Below are 17,112 nucleotides of genomic sequence, written 5' to 3' on the forward strand. Positions count from 1 at the left end.
TTTTGAATTGCCTTGTGTAAGAATTGAGCTCTACAAATAAATATCTAATGGCCTCTAATGGGGCTCTGGTGGTGTTGTGATGGTGTTGTTATGGTGTTGGTATGGTGCGCTGATGGTGTTTTGATGGCGCTCTGAAGTTGTTGTGATGGTGCTCTGAAGTATCTGTGATGGTGTTGTGACTGGGCTGTGACAATGCTCTGATGGTGTTGTTATGGTGGTTTGATGGTGTTTTGACAGTGCGCTGATGGTGTTGTGATGGTGCTCTGATGGTATTGTGACAGCGCTCTGATGGTGTTGTGATGGTGCTCTGAAGTATCTGTGATGGTGTTGTGACTGGGCTGTGACAATGCTCTGATGGTGTTGTTATGGTGGTTTGATGGTGTTTTGACAGTGCGCTGATGGTGTTGTGATGGTGCTCTGATGGTATTGTGACAGCGCTCTGATGGTGTTGTTATGGTGCTCTGATGGTATTGTGACAGCGCTCTGAAGGTTCTCTGATGTTGTTGTGATGGTGCTCTGAAGTATCTGTGTTGGTGTTGTGACTGGGCTGTGATGGTGCTCTGAGGGCGCTCTGATGCTCTTCTTCCTGCACAGGTCTGAGGCTGTGTGCTTCCTGGTCATGGTGGTGAACCACATGGTGTCGGCCTCCTGCCTGACACTGGTGCTTCCTGTGCTTGTCTTCCTCTGGGCATCGCTCTCTGTGCCTAGGCCCAGTAAGACCTTCTGGATGACAGCCATCATCTACACTGAGGTGCCCTCTCCCTCCGCACATGTGCTTCATAATTTTCTGTAGCTCAAGTCAAAGCCTTGCAGTGTAAATTTTAAACCAAAATAGACTTAAATAATAGCATGTTTTTTTGTGTGTGTTTTGATGTTTACTGCGAGCTTACATGTGTTAGAGGACGCTCTTCCTGCTTGTTTCCATGGAAATATATTTAACAGCATGGCATGAAATGTGTCCATCTCCATGAGGAATATTCTTAAGTATGGTTTTATGTATGCAGGCAACTTACCACCCCCAGAAATGTACGCAGGGTCACTTAGTTAGAATGTAATTGTATTCTGTTTTTACCAAGGGTTTAGTTGACCTTTTATTTTTTTTATTTTTTTTATATATATTTTTTTTTGGTCGGCTGCATGTCTGTCATGAAAAATAATTAACCATTGGGGTTTAATAAAAGCCATTGTGATTGTGTTGAACACAGTATGTTCTTTATAGGTTACCATCGTCATCAAGTACTTCTTCCAGTTTGGATTCTTTCCATTCAATCAGAAGCTGGAAGTGGACCGCTCCAAGCCCTTTCATCCTCCCAACATCCTGGGAGTAGAGAAGAAGGAGGGCTATGTCATCTACGACCTGTTGCAGCTGCTGTCTTTGTTCTACCACAGAGCCATACTAAAGGTACTGAGCACACCACTTAATAACCTGACAGGTGAGCTTACTACAAAAACACACACACAAAATCATTTTCCACAAAACTTTGCTCAGTGCCAATCCCATGTTGGCCCTGTCAGTCTCTGCACTGTCAGCAGTGTAGTCCTTCTAAAGACCTGAACCTTGCTGTCCGACTGTATGTTGGTTGCGGCATTAGTCCATCCATCCATCCATTTTCTGCCGCTTTATCCGGGGCCGGGTCGCGAGGGCAGCAGTCTGAGCAGGGACTCCCAGACTTCCTTCTCCCCAGACACTTCCTCCAACTCCTCCGGCGGGATCCCGAGGCGTTCCCAGGCCAGCCGAGAGACATAGTCTCTCCAGCGTGTCCTGAGTCTTCCCGGTGGGACATGCCTGAAACACCTCCCGAGGGAGGCGCCCAGGAGGCTCCGGAACAGATGCCCGAGCCACCCCAGCTGGCTCCTCTCGACGTGGAGAAGCAGCGGCTCTACTCCGAGCTCCCCCCATGTGGCCGAGCTCCTCGCCTTATCTCTAAGGGAGCGCCCAGCCACACGGCGGAGGAAACTCATTTCGACCGCTTGTATCCGCGATCTTGTCCTTTCGGTCACTACCCAAAGCTCATGACCATAAGTGAGGTCAGGAACGTAGACTGACCGGCAGCATTAGTACCTAGTATTAACAGTTGTGATAATACTACATGGCTTGAATTACCACACTGAAAACCACTGGAAACCACTGTTACAATTTATGCCAACAAATATCCTGCTAGGCCTTCTTCAGGGAATACATTTTATTACAAGAACCTTATGGTGTGCAAAATAGACAAACCAATCAAAATGTAAACCAAGTGGTGAAAAATATATAATAAATACAATATTGTTTATTTTTGTTGACCTTGATAGTGCCATGGGCTATGGGACCAGACTGACCTTGAACCAGACAGTCACAGCAGCCAGCTCAGCTCCACCCGCACCTCCTGTTCAGAGCCAGCAGCTACACCTCCACATCCAGCAGGCGGGATGATGGAAGAACCAGGCTCCGGCCCACAGTCACCAGCAGGTGAGTGTCCTCTTTCTCAGCCTGGGCCATTTGCTCTGGGATCTGCTTCTCTCAGCATCAGAGTTGGGATAAGGTTTTTCCAAACTGGGGGTAAGAATTATAACTTGAGAAAAGATTCATGACTTGTTATTCAGTTATGTTGTGCTTCCTTAGACCTGTGGTGACAAATGGTGACTGTGCGACTATAGAAAATAATATAATAGTCATCTGTTTTGTCTAAGTGACGATTCATTTTCTGTTCTCTTCTATTCTCTCTCTCTTGAAGAAAGTGGCGGCTCCATTGTCAAGCCAGAAAGAAAAGTGTACATGTTTCTGACAAAACTGAGAGACATGTCCCTGAAAGCCCAGCACCACTCTGTCAGCAGGTACGTCTGAAGCTGGTACGTCTGAAGCAGGTGGGGCTGAAGCAGGTGGGGCTGAAGCAGGTACGTCTGAAGCAAGTGGGGCTGAAGCAGGTGGAGCTGAAGCAGGTGGAGCTGAAGCAGGTGAGGTTGAAGCAGATGGGGCTGAAGCAGGTGGAGCTGAAGCAGGTGGGGCTGAAGCAGATGGGGCTGAAGCAAGTGGGATTGAAGCAGGTGGAGCTGAAGCAGGTGGGGCTGAAGCAGGTGGGGCTGAAGCAGGTACGTCTGAAGCAGGTGGGGCTGAAGCAGGTGGAGCTGAAGCAGGTGGAGCTGAAGCAGGTGGGGCTGATGCAGGTGGGATTGAAGCAGGTGAGTCTGAAGCTGGTACATCTGAAGCAGGTGGGGCTGAAGCAAGTACGTCTGAAGCTGGTACGTCTGAAGCAGGTGGGGCTGAAGCAGGTGGGGCTGAAGCAGGTGGAGCTGAAGCAGGTGGGGCTGAAGCAGGAGGAGATGAAGCAGGTGGAGCTGAAGCAGGTGGGGCTGAAGCAGATGGGGCTGAAGCAGGTGGAGCTGAAGCAGATGGGGCTGAAGCAGGTGGAGCTAAAGGAGGTGGGGCCGAAGCATGTAAATCTGAAGCAGGTAAATCTGAAGCAGGTGGGACTGAAGCAGGTGGGACTGAAGAAGGTGGGGCTGAAACAGGTGGGGCAGAAGCAGGTGAAGCTGAAGCAAGTGGGATTGAGGCAGGTAAGTCTGAAGCAGGTGGGATTGAAGCAGGAGGAGCTGAAGCAGGTGGAGCTGAAGCAGGTGGGGATAAAGCTGTTGGAACTAAAGTACTTGGGGCTGAAGCAGGTGGGGATGAAGCAGGTGAGGCTGAAGCAGGTGGAGATGAAGCAGGTGGGACTGAAGCTGGTGGGACTGAAGCGGGTGGGGCTGAAGCAGGTGGGGATAAAGCTGTTGGAACTAAAGTACTTGGGGCTGAAGCAGGTGGGGATGAAGCAGGTGAGGCTGAAGCAGGTGGGGCTGGAACTGGTGGGACTGAAGCTGGTGGGACTGAAGCAGGTGCGGCTGAAGCAGGTGGGATTGAAGCAGGTGGGTCTGAAGCAGGTGGGGCTGCAGAAGGTGGAGCTGAAGCAGGTGGGGATAAAGCTGTTGGAACTAAAGTACTTGGGGCTGAAGCAGGTGGGGATGAAACTGGTGGGACTCAAGCTGGTGGGACGGAAGCAGGTGCGGCTGAAGCAGGTGGGGCTGAAGCATGTGGGGATGAAGCAGGTGAGGCTGAAGAAGGTGGGGCTTAAACTGGTGGGACTGAAGCAGGTGGGGCTGAAGCAGGTGAGGCTGAAGCAGGTCGGGCTGAAGCTGGTGGGACTGAAGAAGGTGCGGCTGAAGCAAGTAGGATTGAAGCAGGTGGGGCTGAAGCAGGTAAGTCTGAAGCAGGTGGGGCTTAAGCAGGTAAGTCTGAAGCAGGTAGGATTGAAGCAGGTGGGGCTGAAGCAGGTGAGGCTGAAGAAGGTGAGGCTGAAGCTGGTTGAACTAAAGTACTTGAGGCGGAAGCAGGTGGGGCTGAAGCATGTGGGGATGAAGCAGGTGAGGCTGAAGAAGGTGGGCTGAAACTGGTGGGACTGAAGCAGGTGGGGCTGAAGCAGGTGAGGCTGAAGCAGGTCGGGCTGAAGCTGGTGGGATTGAAGCAGGTGGGGCTGAAGCAGGTAAGTCTGAAGCAGGTGGGATTTAAGCAAGTGGGGTTGAAGCAGGTGGGGCTGAAGCAGGAGGAGCTGAAGCAGGTGGGGCTGAAGCAGGTGGGGCTGAAGCTGGTGAGGCTGAAGCAGGTGGAACTAAAGTACTTGAGGCTGAAGCAGGTGGGGCTGAAGCAGGTGGGGATGAAGCAGGTGGGATTGAAGCAGGTGGGATTGAAGCAGGTGGGACTGAAGCAGGTGGGGGCTGAAGCAGGTGGGACTGAAGTAGGTGGGGCTGAAGCAGGTGGGACTGAAGCAGGTGGGACTGAAGCAGTTGGGGCTGAAGCAGGTGCGGCTGAAGCAAGTGGGACTGAAGCAGGTGGGGCTGAAGCAGGTGGGGGCTGAAGCAGGTGGGACTGAAGCAGGTGGGGATGAATCAGGGGGGATTGAAGCAGGTGGGACTGAAGCAGGTGGGACTGAAGCAGGTGGGGCTGAAGCAGGTGGGGGCTGAAGCAAGTGGGACTGAAGAAGGTGGGGCTGAAGCAGGTGGGGGCTGAAGCAGGTGGGACTGAAGCAGGTGGGAATGAAGCAGGTGGGGCTGAAGCAGGTGGGGCTGAAGCAGGTGGGACTGAAGCAGGTGGGGGCTGAAGCAGGTGGGGCTGAAGCAGGTGGGACTGAAGCAGGTGGGACTGAAGCAGGTGGGGCTGAAGCAGGTGGGACTGAAGCAGATGGTACTGAAGCAGGTGGGGGCTGAAGCAGGTGGGGCTGAAGCAGGTGGGACTGAAGCAGGTGGGACTGAAGCAGGTGGGGGCTGAAGCAGGTGGGACTGAAGCAGGTGGGGCTGAAGCAGGTGGGACTGAAGCAGGTGGGGCTGAAGCAGGTGGGGCTGAAGCAGGTGGGACTGAAGCAGGTCGGGGCTGAAGCAGGTGGGTCTGAAGCAGGTGGGACTGAAGCAGGTGGGACTGAAGCAGGTGGGACTGAAGCAGGTGGGGGCTGAAGCAGGTGGGGCTGAAGCAGGTGGGGCTGAAGCAGGTGGGGCTGAAGCAGGTGGGGGCTGAAGCAGGTGGGACTGAAGAAGGTGGGGCTGAAGCAGGTGGGGGCTGAAGCAGGTGGGACTGAAGCAGGTGGGACTGAAGCAGGTGGGGCTGAAGCAGGTGGGGCTGAAGCAGATGGGACTGAAGCAGGTGGGGCTGAAGCAGGTGGGGGCTGAAGCAGTTGGGACTGAAGCAGGTGGGACTGAAGCAAGTGGAACTGAAGCAGGTGGGACTGAAGCAGGTGGGGCTGAAGCAGGTGGGACTGAAGCAGTAGGGGGCTGAAGCAGGTGGGGCTGAAGCAGGTGGGGCTGAAGCAGGTGGGACTGAAGCAGGTGGGACTGAAGCAGGTGGGGGCTGAAGCAGGTGGGTCTGAAGCAGGTGGGACTGAAGCAGGTGGGACTGAAGCAGGTGCGGCTGAAGCAGGTGGGATTGAAGCAGGTGGGTCTGAAGCAGGTGGGGCTGCAGAAGGTGGAGCTGAAGCAGGTGGGGATAAAGCTGTTGGAACTAAAGTACTTGGGGCTGAAGCAGGTGGGGATGAAGCAGGTGAGGCTGAAACTGGTGGGACTCAAGCTGGTGGGACGGAAGCAGGTGCGGCTGAAGCAGGTGGGGCTGAAGCATGTGGGGATGAAGCAGGTGAGGCTGAAGAAGGTGGGGCTTATACTGGTGGGACTGAAGCAGGTGGGGCTGAAGCAGGTGAGGCTGAAGCAGGTCGGGCTGAAGCTGGTGGGACTGAAGAAGGTGCGGCTGAAGCAAGTAGGATTGAAGCAGGTGGGGCTGAAGCAGGTAAGTCTGAAGCAGGTGGGGCTTAAGCAGGTAAGTCTGAAGCAGGTAGGATTGAAGCAGGTGGGGCTGAAGCAGGTGAGGCTGAAGAAGGTGAGGCTGAAGCTGGTTGAACTAAAGTACTTGAGGCGGAAGCAGGTGGGGCTGAAGCATATGGGGATGAAGCAGGTGAGGCTGAAGAAGGTGGGCTGAAACTGGTGGGACTGAAGCAGGTGGGGCTGAAGCAGGTGAGGCTGAAGCAGGTCGGGCTGAAGCTGGTGGGATTGAAGTAGGTGGGGCTGAAGCAGGTAAGTCTGAAGCAGGTGGGATTTAAGCAAGTGGGGTTGAAGCAGGTGGGGCTGAAGCAGGAGGAGCTGAAGCAGGTGGGGCTGAAGCAGGTGGGGCTGAAGCTGGTGAGGCTGAAGCAGGTGGAACTAAAGTACTTGAGGCTGAAGCAGGTGGGGCTGAAGCAGGTGGGGATGAAGCAGGTGGGATTGAAGCATGTGGGATTGAAGCAGGTGGGACTGAAGCAGGTGGGGGCTGAAGCAGGTGGGACTGAAGCAGGTGGGACTGAAGCAGTTGGGGCTGAAGCAGGTGCGGCTGAAGCAAGTGGGTCTGAAGCAGGTGGGGCTGAAGCAGGTGGGACTGAAGCAGGTGGGGCTGAAGCAGGTGGGGGCTGAAGCAGGTGGGACTGAAGCAGGTGGGGATGAAGCAGGGGGGATTGAAGCAGGTGGGACTGAAGCAGGTGGGACTGAAGCAGGTGGGGCTGAAGCAGGTGGGGGCTGAAGCAAGTGGGACTGAAGAAGGTGGGGCTGAAGCAGGTGGGGGCTGAAGCAGGTGGGACTGAAGCAGGTGGGACTGAAGCAGGTGGGGCTGAAGCAGGTGGGGCTGAAGCAGGTGGGACTGAAGCAGGTGGGGGCTGAAGCAGGTGGGGCTGAAGCAGGTGGGACTGAAGCAGGTGGGACTAAAGCAGGTGGGGCTGAAGTAGGTGGGACTGAAGCAGGTGGTACTGAAGCAGGTGGGGGCTGAAGCAGGTGGGGCTGAAGCAGGTGGGACTGAAGCAGGTGGGACTGAAGCAGGTGGGGGCTGAAGCAGGTGGGACTGAAGCAGGTGGGGCTGAAGCAGGTGGGACTGAAGCAGGTGGGTCTGAAGCAGGTGGGACTGAAACAGGTGGGACTGAAGCAGGTGGGGCTGAAGCAGGTGGGACTGAAGCAGGTGGGGGCTGAAGCAGGTGGGGCTGAAGCAGGTGGGGCTGAAGCAGGTGGGGCTGAAGCAGGTGGGACTGAAGCAGGTGGGGCTGAAGCAGGTGGGGCTGAAGCAGGTGGGGGCTGAAGCAGGTGGGGCTGAAGCAGGTGGGGCTGAAGCAGGTGGGACTGAAGAAGGTGGGGCTGAAGCTGGTGGGACTGAAGCAGGTGGGACTGAAGCAGGTGGGGCTGAAGCAGGTGGGGCTGAAGCAGGTGGGACTGAAGCAGGTGGGGCTGAAGCAGGTGGGACTGAAGCAGGTGGGGGCTGAAGCAGTTGGGACTGAAGCAGGTGGTACTGAAGCAGGTGGGACTGAAGCAGGTGGGACTGAAGCAGGTGGGGCTGAAGCAGGTGGGACTGAAGCAGGTGGGGGCTGAAGCAGGTGGGGCTGAAGCAGGTGGGACTGAAGCAGGTGGGGCTGAAGCAGGTGGGGCTGAAGCAGGTGGGACTGAAGCAGGTGCGGCTGAAGCAGGTGGGATTGAAGCAGGTGGGTCTGAAGCAGGTGGGGCTGCAGAAGGTGGAGCTGAAGCAGGTGGGGGCTGAAGCAGGTGGGACTGAAGCAGGTGGGGCTGAAGCAGGTGGGACTGAAGCAGGTGGGACTGAAGCAGTTGGGGCTGAAGCAGGTGCGGCTGAAGCAAGTGGGTCTGAAGCAGGTGGGGCTGAAGCAGGTGGGACTGAAGCAGGTGGGGCTGAAGCAGGTGGGGGCTGAAGCAGGTGGGGCTTAAGCAGGTGGGGCTTAAGCAGGTAAGTCTGAAGCAGGTGGGGCTTAAGCAGGTAAGTCTGAAGCAGGTAGGATTGAAGCAGGTGGGGCTGAAGCAGGTGAGGCTGAAGAAGGTGAGGCTGAAGCTGGTTGAACTAAAGTACTTGAGGCGGAAGCAGGTGGGGCTGAATCATGTGGGGATGAAGCAGGTGAGGCTGAAGAAGGTGGGCTGAAACTGGTGGGACTGAAGCAGGTGGGGCTGAAGCAGGTGAGGCTGAAGCAGGTCGGGCTGAAGCTGGTGGGATTGAAGCAGGTGGGGCTGAAGCAGGTAAGTCTGAAGCAGGTGGGATTTAAGCAAGTGGGGTTGAAGCAGGTGGGGCTGAAGCAGGAGGAGCTGAAGCAGGTGGGGCTGAAGCAGGTGGGGCTGAAGCTGGTGAGGCTGAAGCAGGTGGAACTAAAGTACTTGAGGCTGAAGCAGGTGGGGCTGAAGCAGGTGGGGATGAAGCAGGTGGGATTGAAGCAGGTGGGATTGAAGCAGGTGGGACTGAAGCAGGTGGGGCTGAAGCAGGTGGGACTGAAGCAGGTGGGACTGAAGCAGTTGGGGCTGAAGCAGGTGCGGCTGAAGCAAGTGGGTCTGAAGCAGGTGGGGCTGAAGCAGGTGGGGCTGAAGCAGATGGGGCTGAAGCAGGTGGGACTGAAGCAGGTGGGGGCTGAAGCAGGTGGGGCTGAAGCAGGTGGGGCTGAAGCAGATGGGGCTGAAGCAGGTGGGACTGAAGCAGGTGGGACTGAAGCAGGTGGGGGCTGAAGCAGGTGGGGCTGAAGCAGGTGGGACTGAAGCAGGTGGGGCTGAAGCAGATGGGGCTGAAGCAGGTGGGGCTGAAGCAGATGGGGCTGAAGCAGGTGGGACTGAAGCAGGTGGGACTGAAGCAGGTGGGGGCTGAAGCAGGTGGGGCTGAAGCAGGTGGGACTGAAGCAGGTGGGACTGAAGCAGGTGGGGGCTGAAGCAGGTGGGACTGAAGCAGGTGGGGGCTGAAGCAGGTGGGGCTGAAGCAGGTGGGGCTGAAGCAGGTGGGGCTGAAGCTGGTGGGGCTGAAGCTGGTGGGGCTGAAGCAGGTGGGGCTGAAGCTGGTGGGGCTGAAGCAGGTCGGGGCTGAAGCAGGTGGAGCTGGTTCCGTTGTATAAATGCACTTCACAGTTTGGCTGATAATATCATCTTAGAATGAACTCTAACACACTATTAGATAGATCTAGAACAATCATGTCTAGCGTCTCCATCTGTTATCGACTCATTTGCATATTCCACATTCATATATCTGTTTAATTATTTGGTCAGTAAATCTTCACAATCCATATTTGGTAAATTGTTCATTCATTTTCAGAAAAGGGGTCAATGTCACGGTTACGTTCTAACAAGCCTTCAGATCAACGAGCAAATTAATCTTTAATGAATTAATTAATTTATATATTTGATTATAGAGTTGTTAAATGCCGAATCTGTCTTTAATCGACATCAACCTTGAATGTCGCCCTCTTTCATAAGTGGGAGGACATGAATAACACTACAGTACTTGTACGAGTAAGAACCCTCTACAATACACAATAGAATGCTGATGTGTGAATGAGCGCCCACGGCTAATGCAGCGTGTTCACAGCATGTGTGTCATGTATGTTCATGAACATGCACTGTCCCAAACAAACCTGAGCTCATGGGACAGGCCATGTGGACACTTTTTGGAGTATTTGGAGTTTAGTTTGTTTTCAATGCATTTGTGTATTTTGATAACCGAGGAGAACATCAGTGTCACCTGGTACATGTGGGTTATTTGATGCTTTACCACAGTGAATTTCAATAAATGTGGTTGAAATGTTCATGTTCCCGTAGCCTGCTTCCCCACAGTCATTCCTTTCTCATATGTGCCATGTGTGCGTTGTCCTTGCAGGGTGCGGGCCGCCTGTGCCCCGGTGCAGGACTTCTTCTGGGCTCTGGTGCAGCCCGAGTACAGCGCGGTCACTGATGTATACGTGCTAATGTTCCTGGCTGACACTGTGGACTTCATCATCATCGTCTTTGGTTTCTGGGCCTTTGGGGTGAGCAGTAAGCATCATTTCAGCCCATGGACCCTGGAGTGCGCCTGCTGCTTGTGTGTGTTTGTTCTGTGCAGATATATGGTAAACATATGTGACTGACCGTGGATAAACCTCTGTCAGCACAGAGCGACAGAGAGACGCACGCTGACCCAGCGCGCCTCCGCGCTGGGTCAGCGCGCCTCCGCGCTGGGTCAGCGCGCCTCTGCGTGCTGACCGGCTGCAGAGGGTTTGAGGGAAAGTGTATCTGTAGAAGACAGAGGGAGAGAGGGAAGGAATTAGATTAAGACATGTGACATTTGATAAGATAAGATATTCCTTTATTGTCCACACATGGAGAAATTTCATTGTTGCAACGCAGGAAGATACAGAGGAAAAGGACAGATAACATAGGAAATTTTAAAAAAATACTCTTAACAGAAGAACTCTTATAAACAAAATCTCCTATAGACAGAACCTCTCATTTCTCAATAAGGAATGGAGGGGAAAATAAAGATAAAATAAAATAAAAACAGCTAGCGTAAGACAAAATAATACTAATATATATAGCAATCTATAATTTCTATTCTGCATTTGCACTTTATTGTACATTTAATAAAGTGAAGTGAAGTAAATGATGTGTAATAAATAGTACCTGCTGTGCAAAGTCGAAGCTGTAATGCACTGGACGTCTGCATAGTTTATGATCAAATCCATCTGTGAGCGCCAATTCTGAAAGAGGAAACAAAACAGTAAAAACAGTAAAAAATACGAAGATACAGACATTATACTGTCCCAAAACAGCTAGTTTCAAGAGACTACGTGATGTTAATTATTCAGAAAGTGGTCACATTAAATTCAAGCCCGTATTTATAATGTAGAGTGCACTGAAGCAGTGTGTTAGCTTAGCATTGCTCCGTGTCTGCTACATGCGGTTGTGGAGAGACTGTGTCTGCTCCGGTGCCGAGGCACGAGGCTAAAGAAACCACCTTAAAACACAGCGTTAAAGCAATACTTTAGAGTAAAAGTACCTCAGTTCCATTGCAATGCAGTCCAGGGAATGTAAGCTCTGAAGACAGTCTGGACAAGTGAATAATGTCTCCGAGGAGAACAGTAGCTGTAGCCATGTGGTTCGCAGCTGATTGGTGGAAAAAGATCAACATGCGCTGGCTAGAAAAAGGTGACGCCCCCAGGAGCGCTGGAAAAAGACCCAAAAACTCCACATTTTTAACAGCTTAATGTATACGTTTAAGACAACCAATAGTGTTATCTGAAGCACACAGGGGCTCGTTCATAACTTCAACTAGCACATTCTGCAAGAAAACAAAAATCACACATTTGAAAAAAAATATCTTAATTTGGCTTTATCTCTGTTTGGTCCGGGCCGACTTGTGGCGGTTTTTCCCTTGGTCGATCACATAGACGATGAACAAGACTTTGTCACATTTATACTCTGCTTTTCTATCTTCAAGGCAACACTTTACTCATCAAGGAACCAGTGTGGGCAGTATTCCCTGAGGGAACTGCGATTGCACTGCCAAACCTGTGAGCCAGTAAATCTGACCCCTGTACCAAGGATGTTTATGTTGAGAGGGGGATTCGAAACTTAAGTTCAGAGAACAAGCACTCCACTGACTGAACTCCTGTCGCTCCCGATAGTTTGAACTTGACTGAGTGTGTTCTCACTGTTTCTCTGCGCTCTTACAGAAGCACTCGGCGGCTGCGGACATCACCTCGTCTCTGTCTGAAGACCAGGTTCCTGAGGCTTTCCTGGTGATGGTGCTCATTCAGTTTGGTACATCTCCTCTCATGACTGTGGGAACAACACCCTCTGTTTAGTTCAGTTTTTTTTTTGTAATTTCTGTTTGTGAAAGAAACATTTTGGGCATGTAACTGTTGAGAGATTATAGACCATTTTCAGTGACTTCATATGAGGCTGGTATGAATAAAACCCTGAAATTAGACTGCAAATATGGAGCTGTGGTGCACAGGTGGTGCACAGGTGGTGCACAGGTGGTGCACAGGTGGTGCACAGGTGGAGGAGGGCTGCTGAATGGAGAAGTAGAGGGCTGAGTTTAACACAAGTGGACTGAGCCGTCATAGAGCAGAGCAGGGCAGTAAAGGTGAGGCTGCACAGGAAGTCTTCCAGGCTCATACTTCACTATAGCTTCTCAACAAAATAAAGGCAGTATCATGAATTACAATTTGACGAATCATAACTATTTTGTACTATGGTTAATAGGTAACAGTTGTGGAATTACCTCTGCCAATTTCTGCATTTGTATGGTCCTCGGGAACATAAGAAAATGTATTTCCAGGTTGAAAAACTTCACAATGGCTGTGTGGAGATGGACAGAAATCTGCTGATTTGTCAAGTTATGTTTATCATTTGAGCTCTTTGAACCTAACCAAAAAAGGTTTACTGTCAGAGATTGACACAACGGTTAAATGTATTACATATGTAATGTTAGTTTGCTAAAGTAAAAATGGTAGATGTTTTCAAAAACGATCATTTAATGATGCTTTTGGGAAGACCAAAACAACAGCTTTGACTGATGTTTTACTGACTGTGGAACTCAAAATCCAGACTTTCAAGTAAAGTAAAAGCACATGAAGCCAGAACCTCAACTTCTCATATCAGAATCCTGAGCATCCGAAGACCACATGAACGCAGCATATGTCACACCTTCCAATCAGGAACGTCACCAACCTGGGCAAACTGGGGGAAAATAATAACCACGATCATATATTTTAAAACATATTAGCCGTATGTATTATTGTAGAAACTGAAATTTGTTTATAGTACATTGATAATTTTAGACTAACTTTGAAAATATGACCACTACTGACTCTACAAAGGTCTTGTGGCACAATGCACTGTATTTGTATTCATTTCATGGGGGTCTGTGAATGGGAGTGACTTGTAAGTTCAGATACGTGAGGGCTAATTTAGGGTAAGGTGAGGGTTGAGGTAAAGCAAGTAGTATTTTTGGTTGAGGTTAGGATCAATCTCCAGAAAATGAATATAAATCAATAAAATGCGTATAAATCAGTGTGTGCGTGCAGGGACAATGGTGATCGACCGGGCGCTCTACCTCAGGAAGACGGTCCTGGGGAAGCTGGTGTTCCAGGTCATCCTGGTATTGGGCATCCACTTCTGGATGTTCTTCATCCTCCCCACCGTCACAGAGAGGTACTGCGCAGTCACGCCCGGTTCCACCAGGTCTATGTGGAGTTTGCATATTTAATTCTGTCTGGATTAGTTTCCTCTGGTTTCTTCCATCAACCCAAGACATGCATCAGAGGTAAACTCCACCAAGGTCCGAACCAAGTCCAGCACAATATGCGGAGATAGGTTTCTGAGCGCACTGCGGTGACCACTGCTCCTGACAGATGGCCCCAGTCCAGTTTCATTTTGATGTAGACTTGGTTTGGTCCAGTTCTAGAGTTAATCAAGGTCTTGTCCAGGTTAAATGTTGAATAGAGGATTTTTTACAACCAATCTGAGTCTCATTACGTGGGAGTAGTTCTCCCACGTATAAATCATTCCCTGCGTGCTAGTGCTAGCACACCTGCAGGCTCGTTCTGGCTCGTTCCCAGGGTATCAGCACGTTTCCCTGGCTGCGCATGCGTGGTTGATATGCCGGTGTGTGTTTAGCAAAGCTAGCAGTGAGTTCCTTCAGTTTAGCTTCACCCTTTGGACCGCGGAGTACAAAAATGGCTGAGGGACAACAAAGAAAGACTGTGTGACTGTGTGTTGAGCTCGGTCAGAAGAAACGGAACTCTGCAGAGACAAGAGATGCGATGGTCGCGCTAATAAACATACACACATGTAGCAGCGGAAGGATTCTTTCTCGGAAAGAACAGGAGACTCACCCCCACCCTTTTAAAAAGAGGACAGTCGCTGATTTCTCAAATTGGTGAAAAATCCTCTATTCAACCTTTAGTCCTAGTTTATTCCCAGTTTTAATGTATGTGTGCAAGTGTGAACGCACCTATTACAACCGAACAACTAAATGAGACACAGATTGAAATTATCGAATAAAACATTCAAGTCTAAACATTGCTATTGTAGCTCCATCCATCCATCTTCTTCCGCTTATCCGAAGCTGGGTCGCGGGGGCAGCAGTCTAAGCAGGGACTCCCAGACTTCCCTCTCCGCAGACACTTCTCCCAATTCCTCCGGGTTGGCCAGCCAAGAGACATAGTCCCTCCAGCGTGTCCTGGGTCTTCCCCGGTGGTCCTTACAGTCTGGTTCCACTGACTTGTGTCTCACTGTGGGTTTTAGGCAGCTGCCGCTCGACTTTCACGACGCGGCCCGAGCGGTACCAAATTCCGCCAAAAATGTCTCCTCCCCCCACCTGTAGTAACCCACATAAACGCTCGGGTCCACCTAGCCTTAGACCCACCTCTTATCCATAAAAGTGAAACTGGGCAGAATAAACAGAAAAGCTGTACATTCTAAACATTTTTCTGCACCTTCTGTGGCTATGCTACAAGACTTTTTAAATAGTGGAAGCCGCAACAGGTGGAAACTCTGGACTATGGACCAATCAGAGGGCCAGGAAGCAGTAGCCACCAAAATCTTGACCAAAGATCAGTTCTCAAATCTGAAACTAGAACTCACACAGAGAAACACATTTTAAATATGCAAGCCAGGGGCCGTACCAGCACACCTACTTTACGCCTGATTGAGCCCTGGTTTAGTTCCATTTTAGGCCTGTTTTAGGGTTGATTTAGCACTGTTTCAGTCTTGCTTTAGTCCTGACTAACCCTCCTCTGTGTTTCAGGCGTTTTAACCAGAACCTAGTGGCACAGCTGTGGTACTTTGTGAAGTGTGTGTACTTTGGTCTGTCGGCCTACCAGATCCGCTCCGGATACCCCACTCGAGTCCTGGGCAACTTCCTCACCAAGAGTCACAACTATCTCAACCTCTTCCTCTTCCAGGGGTAAGCAGGTCCTAATTCAGACCGGGTTTAGTCCTAGCTTAGTGCTATGGTACCTTGCTGTTTTTTGTTGTTTTTTTTAAACCTATCTATCTAGAGTAACTCTCAGCAAGATGGAAATTAGATAAATCCACGTTTAGTCCTGGTGTAGTGCTAGAGAGTCTAAGGACAGAGGACCTTGGGACATCGTCCCTCGTCACCACAGACATTGTCTGACTCCCTCGCCACCACAGACATTGTTGATTCGGCCCTCAGAGGCGACTGTTGTTGTGATTTTGGGCCTTACAAAAATAAATTGATTTGATTTGATTTAGTTTAGTCCAGAATCGGATGAAGGAACTTGGAGATTAATAGATTTTAAGCCCCTACCTGTGCTTATTTGCCCTTATTTGCCGTCTATTTCGCCCTGTGCACAATGGTTGGACCCAAATGGCATTCCTTATTAAAAGAGGATCTTACAGCCCACATGTGAGTGTGATGCATCATTAGAAAGCTTATGTCTTCTAGTTTCTGCCGATGTGACTGACTGTGGATAAACCAGTTACAAGTCTACCCGGAGACATTTTGAGTTGAAAAGTCTGAATTCAAAGCTATGCAATGATGTCTCACTCATACACATCTGATCATATTTGAGTAAGTTGTGGTCATTTGAATGTAAACAACTCTGAAGATTCTTACCTGAGTGAGCCCAGAGTCACAGGGGGCGGGGCTCATTTGCATCTCATTGAGATAAGCCCTCCCCCTGCAGCACCTCCCCCTACAGCTGTCACTAAAGACTCAAGAGGAGTGTTGTTATTGATGGTAACTGGACTTGAATCAGAATTAGAAGTTACTGTATTAAAATGGAAATACTTGGATTACAAAAGGCCCTGAATAGAATCAAAGAATCAGAATCAGAATAGGGTTCATTGCATTTGTCGATAAACATAATTCATAGGTGATTCAGTAAACAGATGCCAGGCCGGTATGCGAACTGCAACGGGTCCATGGCTTTGAATATATGAGATATGAGATAATAAATATGAGGCAGGCAGATAGGTCTGCCTGTCAATGTTCAGTCCAGGTGGGACCAGGACATGGAGATTGTCAACCGGAGGCAGAACAGCTGAATTGCGTAGTAGCTGAAATTCCACAGGTTCTGCTTCACAGTGACTTTTTGCACCACACCTGGTCTCTTGGCATCAAAGCTGTAAACAAATAACAGGACATTTAAGAAATGGCAACCTCAATCATTGAAAGTAAATGTGTTAATAATGTTGTGAATCGTTTGACTTGGTTAAGTCTGATGTACTAATCATGTAATTGCGATCAAATGTAATCATTTTTATCATTTGATATTCGCGTCTACACCATTCAATAACAGCGTGTTGTTCCACACCCGTTACATACGTGCGCACACACACACACACACACACACACATACGCACACGCACACGCACACACACACTGGAACACTCTGTGATTTGATAAGCTCTCCCACTAACACACGCACGCACACACACACACACACACACACACACACACACACACACACACACACACACTGGAACACTGTGATTTGACAAGCTCTCCCACGAACACACACATTAGTCCTGCTTGAGTTCTGCATCAGTCACACGTGTTGTTTGTTCCTAGTTTCCGCATGGTGCCATTCTTGACGGAGCTGCGCGCCGTGATGGACTGGGTTTGGACAGACACCACGTTGTCCTTGTCCTCCTGGATCTGTGTGGAGGACATCTATGCCCACTGCTTTACTCTCAAGTGCTGGAGGGAGTCTGAGAAGGTCTGCATAACCATAATCATAAGACTGGTCTGGAAGTCTCTGAATAATCAAGAAGCGAAAATGAAAAGAAAAAAAAAAAAAAAATTGTTTTGCCTTTCAGTGGAAACACTCCAAAATAGTT

At 50.4% G+C, this 17,112-nt stretch overlaps 1 protein-coding gene across 1 annotated transcript in view; it reads left to right on the forward strand.

The window, feature by feature from the left end:
- The window catches only part of LOC140377306 (piezo-type mechanosensitive ion channel component 2-like), a 196,398-nt gene that overhangs the window by 118,864 nt on the left and 60,422 nt on the right, over nucleotides 1–17,112 (forward strand). The window contains exons 39-47 of the mRNA XM_072462675.1: nucleotides 595–751; nucleotides 1,220–1,402; nucleotides 2,296–2,452; nucleotides 2,718–2,817; nucleotides 10,139–10,286; nucleotides 11,970–12,057; nucleotides 13,329–13,455; nucleotides 15,053–15,211; nucleotides 16,844–16,991. Of these exons, the coding sequence (XP_072318776.1) occupies nucleotides 595–751; nucleotides 1,220–1,402; nucleotides 2,296–2,452; nucleotides 2,718–2,817; nucleotides 10,139–10,286; nucleotides 11,970–12,057; nucleotides 13,329–13,455; nucleotides 15,053–15,211; nucleotides 16,844–16,991 (1,267 nt within the window). The remainder of the gene's footprint in view (nucleotides 1–594; nucleotides 752–1,219; nucleotides 1,403–2,295; nucleotides 2,453–2,717; nucleotides 2,818–10,138; nucleotides 10,287–11,969; nucleotides 12,058–13,328; nucleotides 13,456–15,052; nucleotides 15,212–16,843; nucleotides 16,992–17,112) is intronic.

Source organism: Eucyclogobius newberryi, unplaced genomic scaffold, assembly GCF_026437365.1.
Source record: "Eucyclogobius newberryi isolate DKJ021-1_F unplaced genomic scaffold, fEucNew1.0.hap1 SCAF_4, whole genome shotgun sequence".
NCBI lineage: Eukaryota > Metazoa > Chordata > Actinopteri > Gobiiformes > Gobiidae > Eucyclogobius > Eucyclogobius newberryi.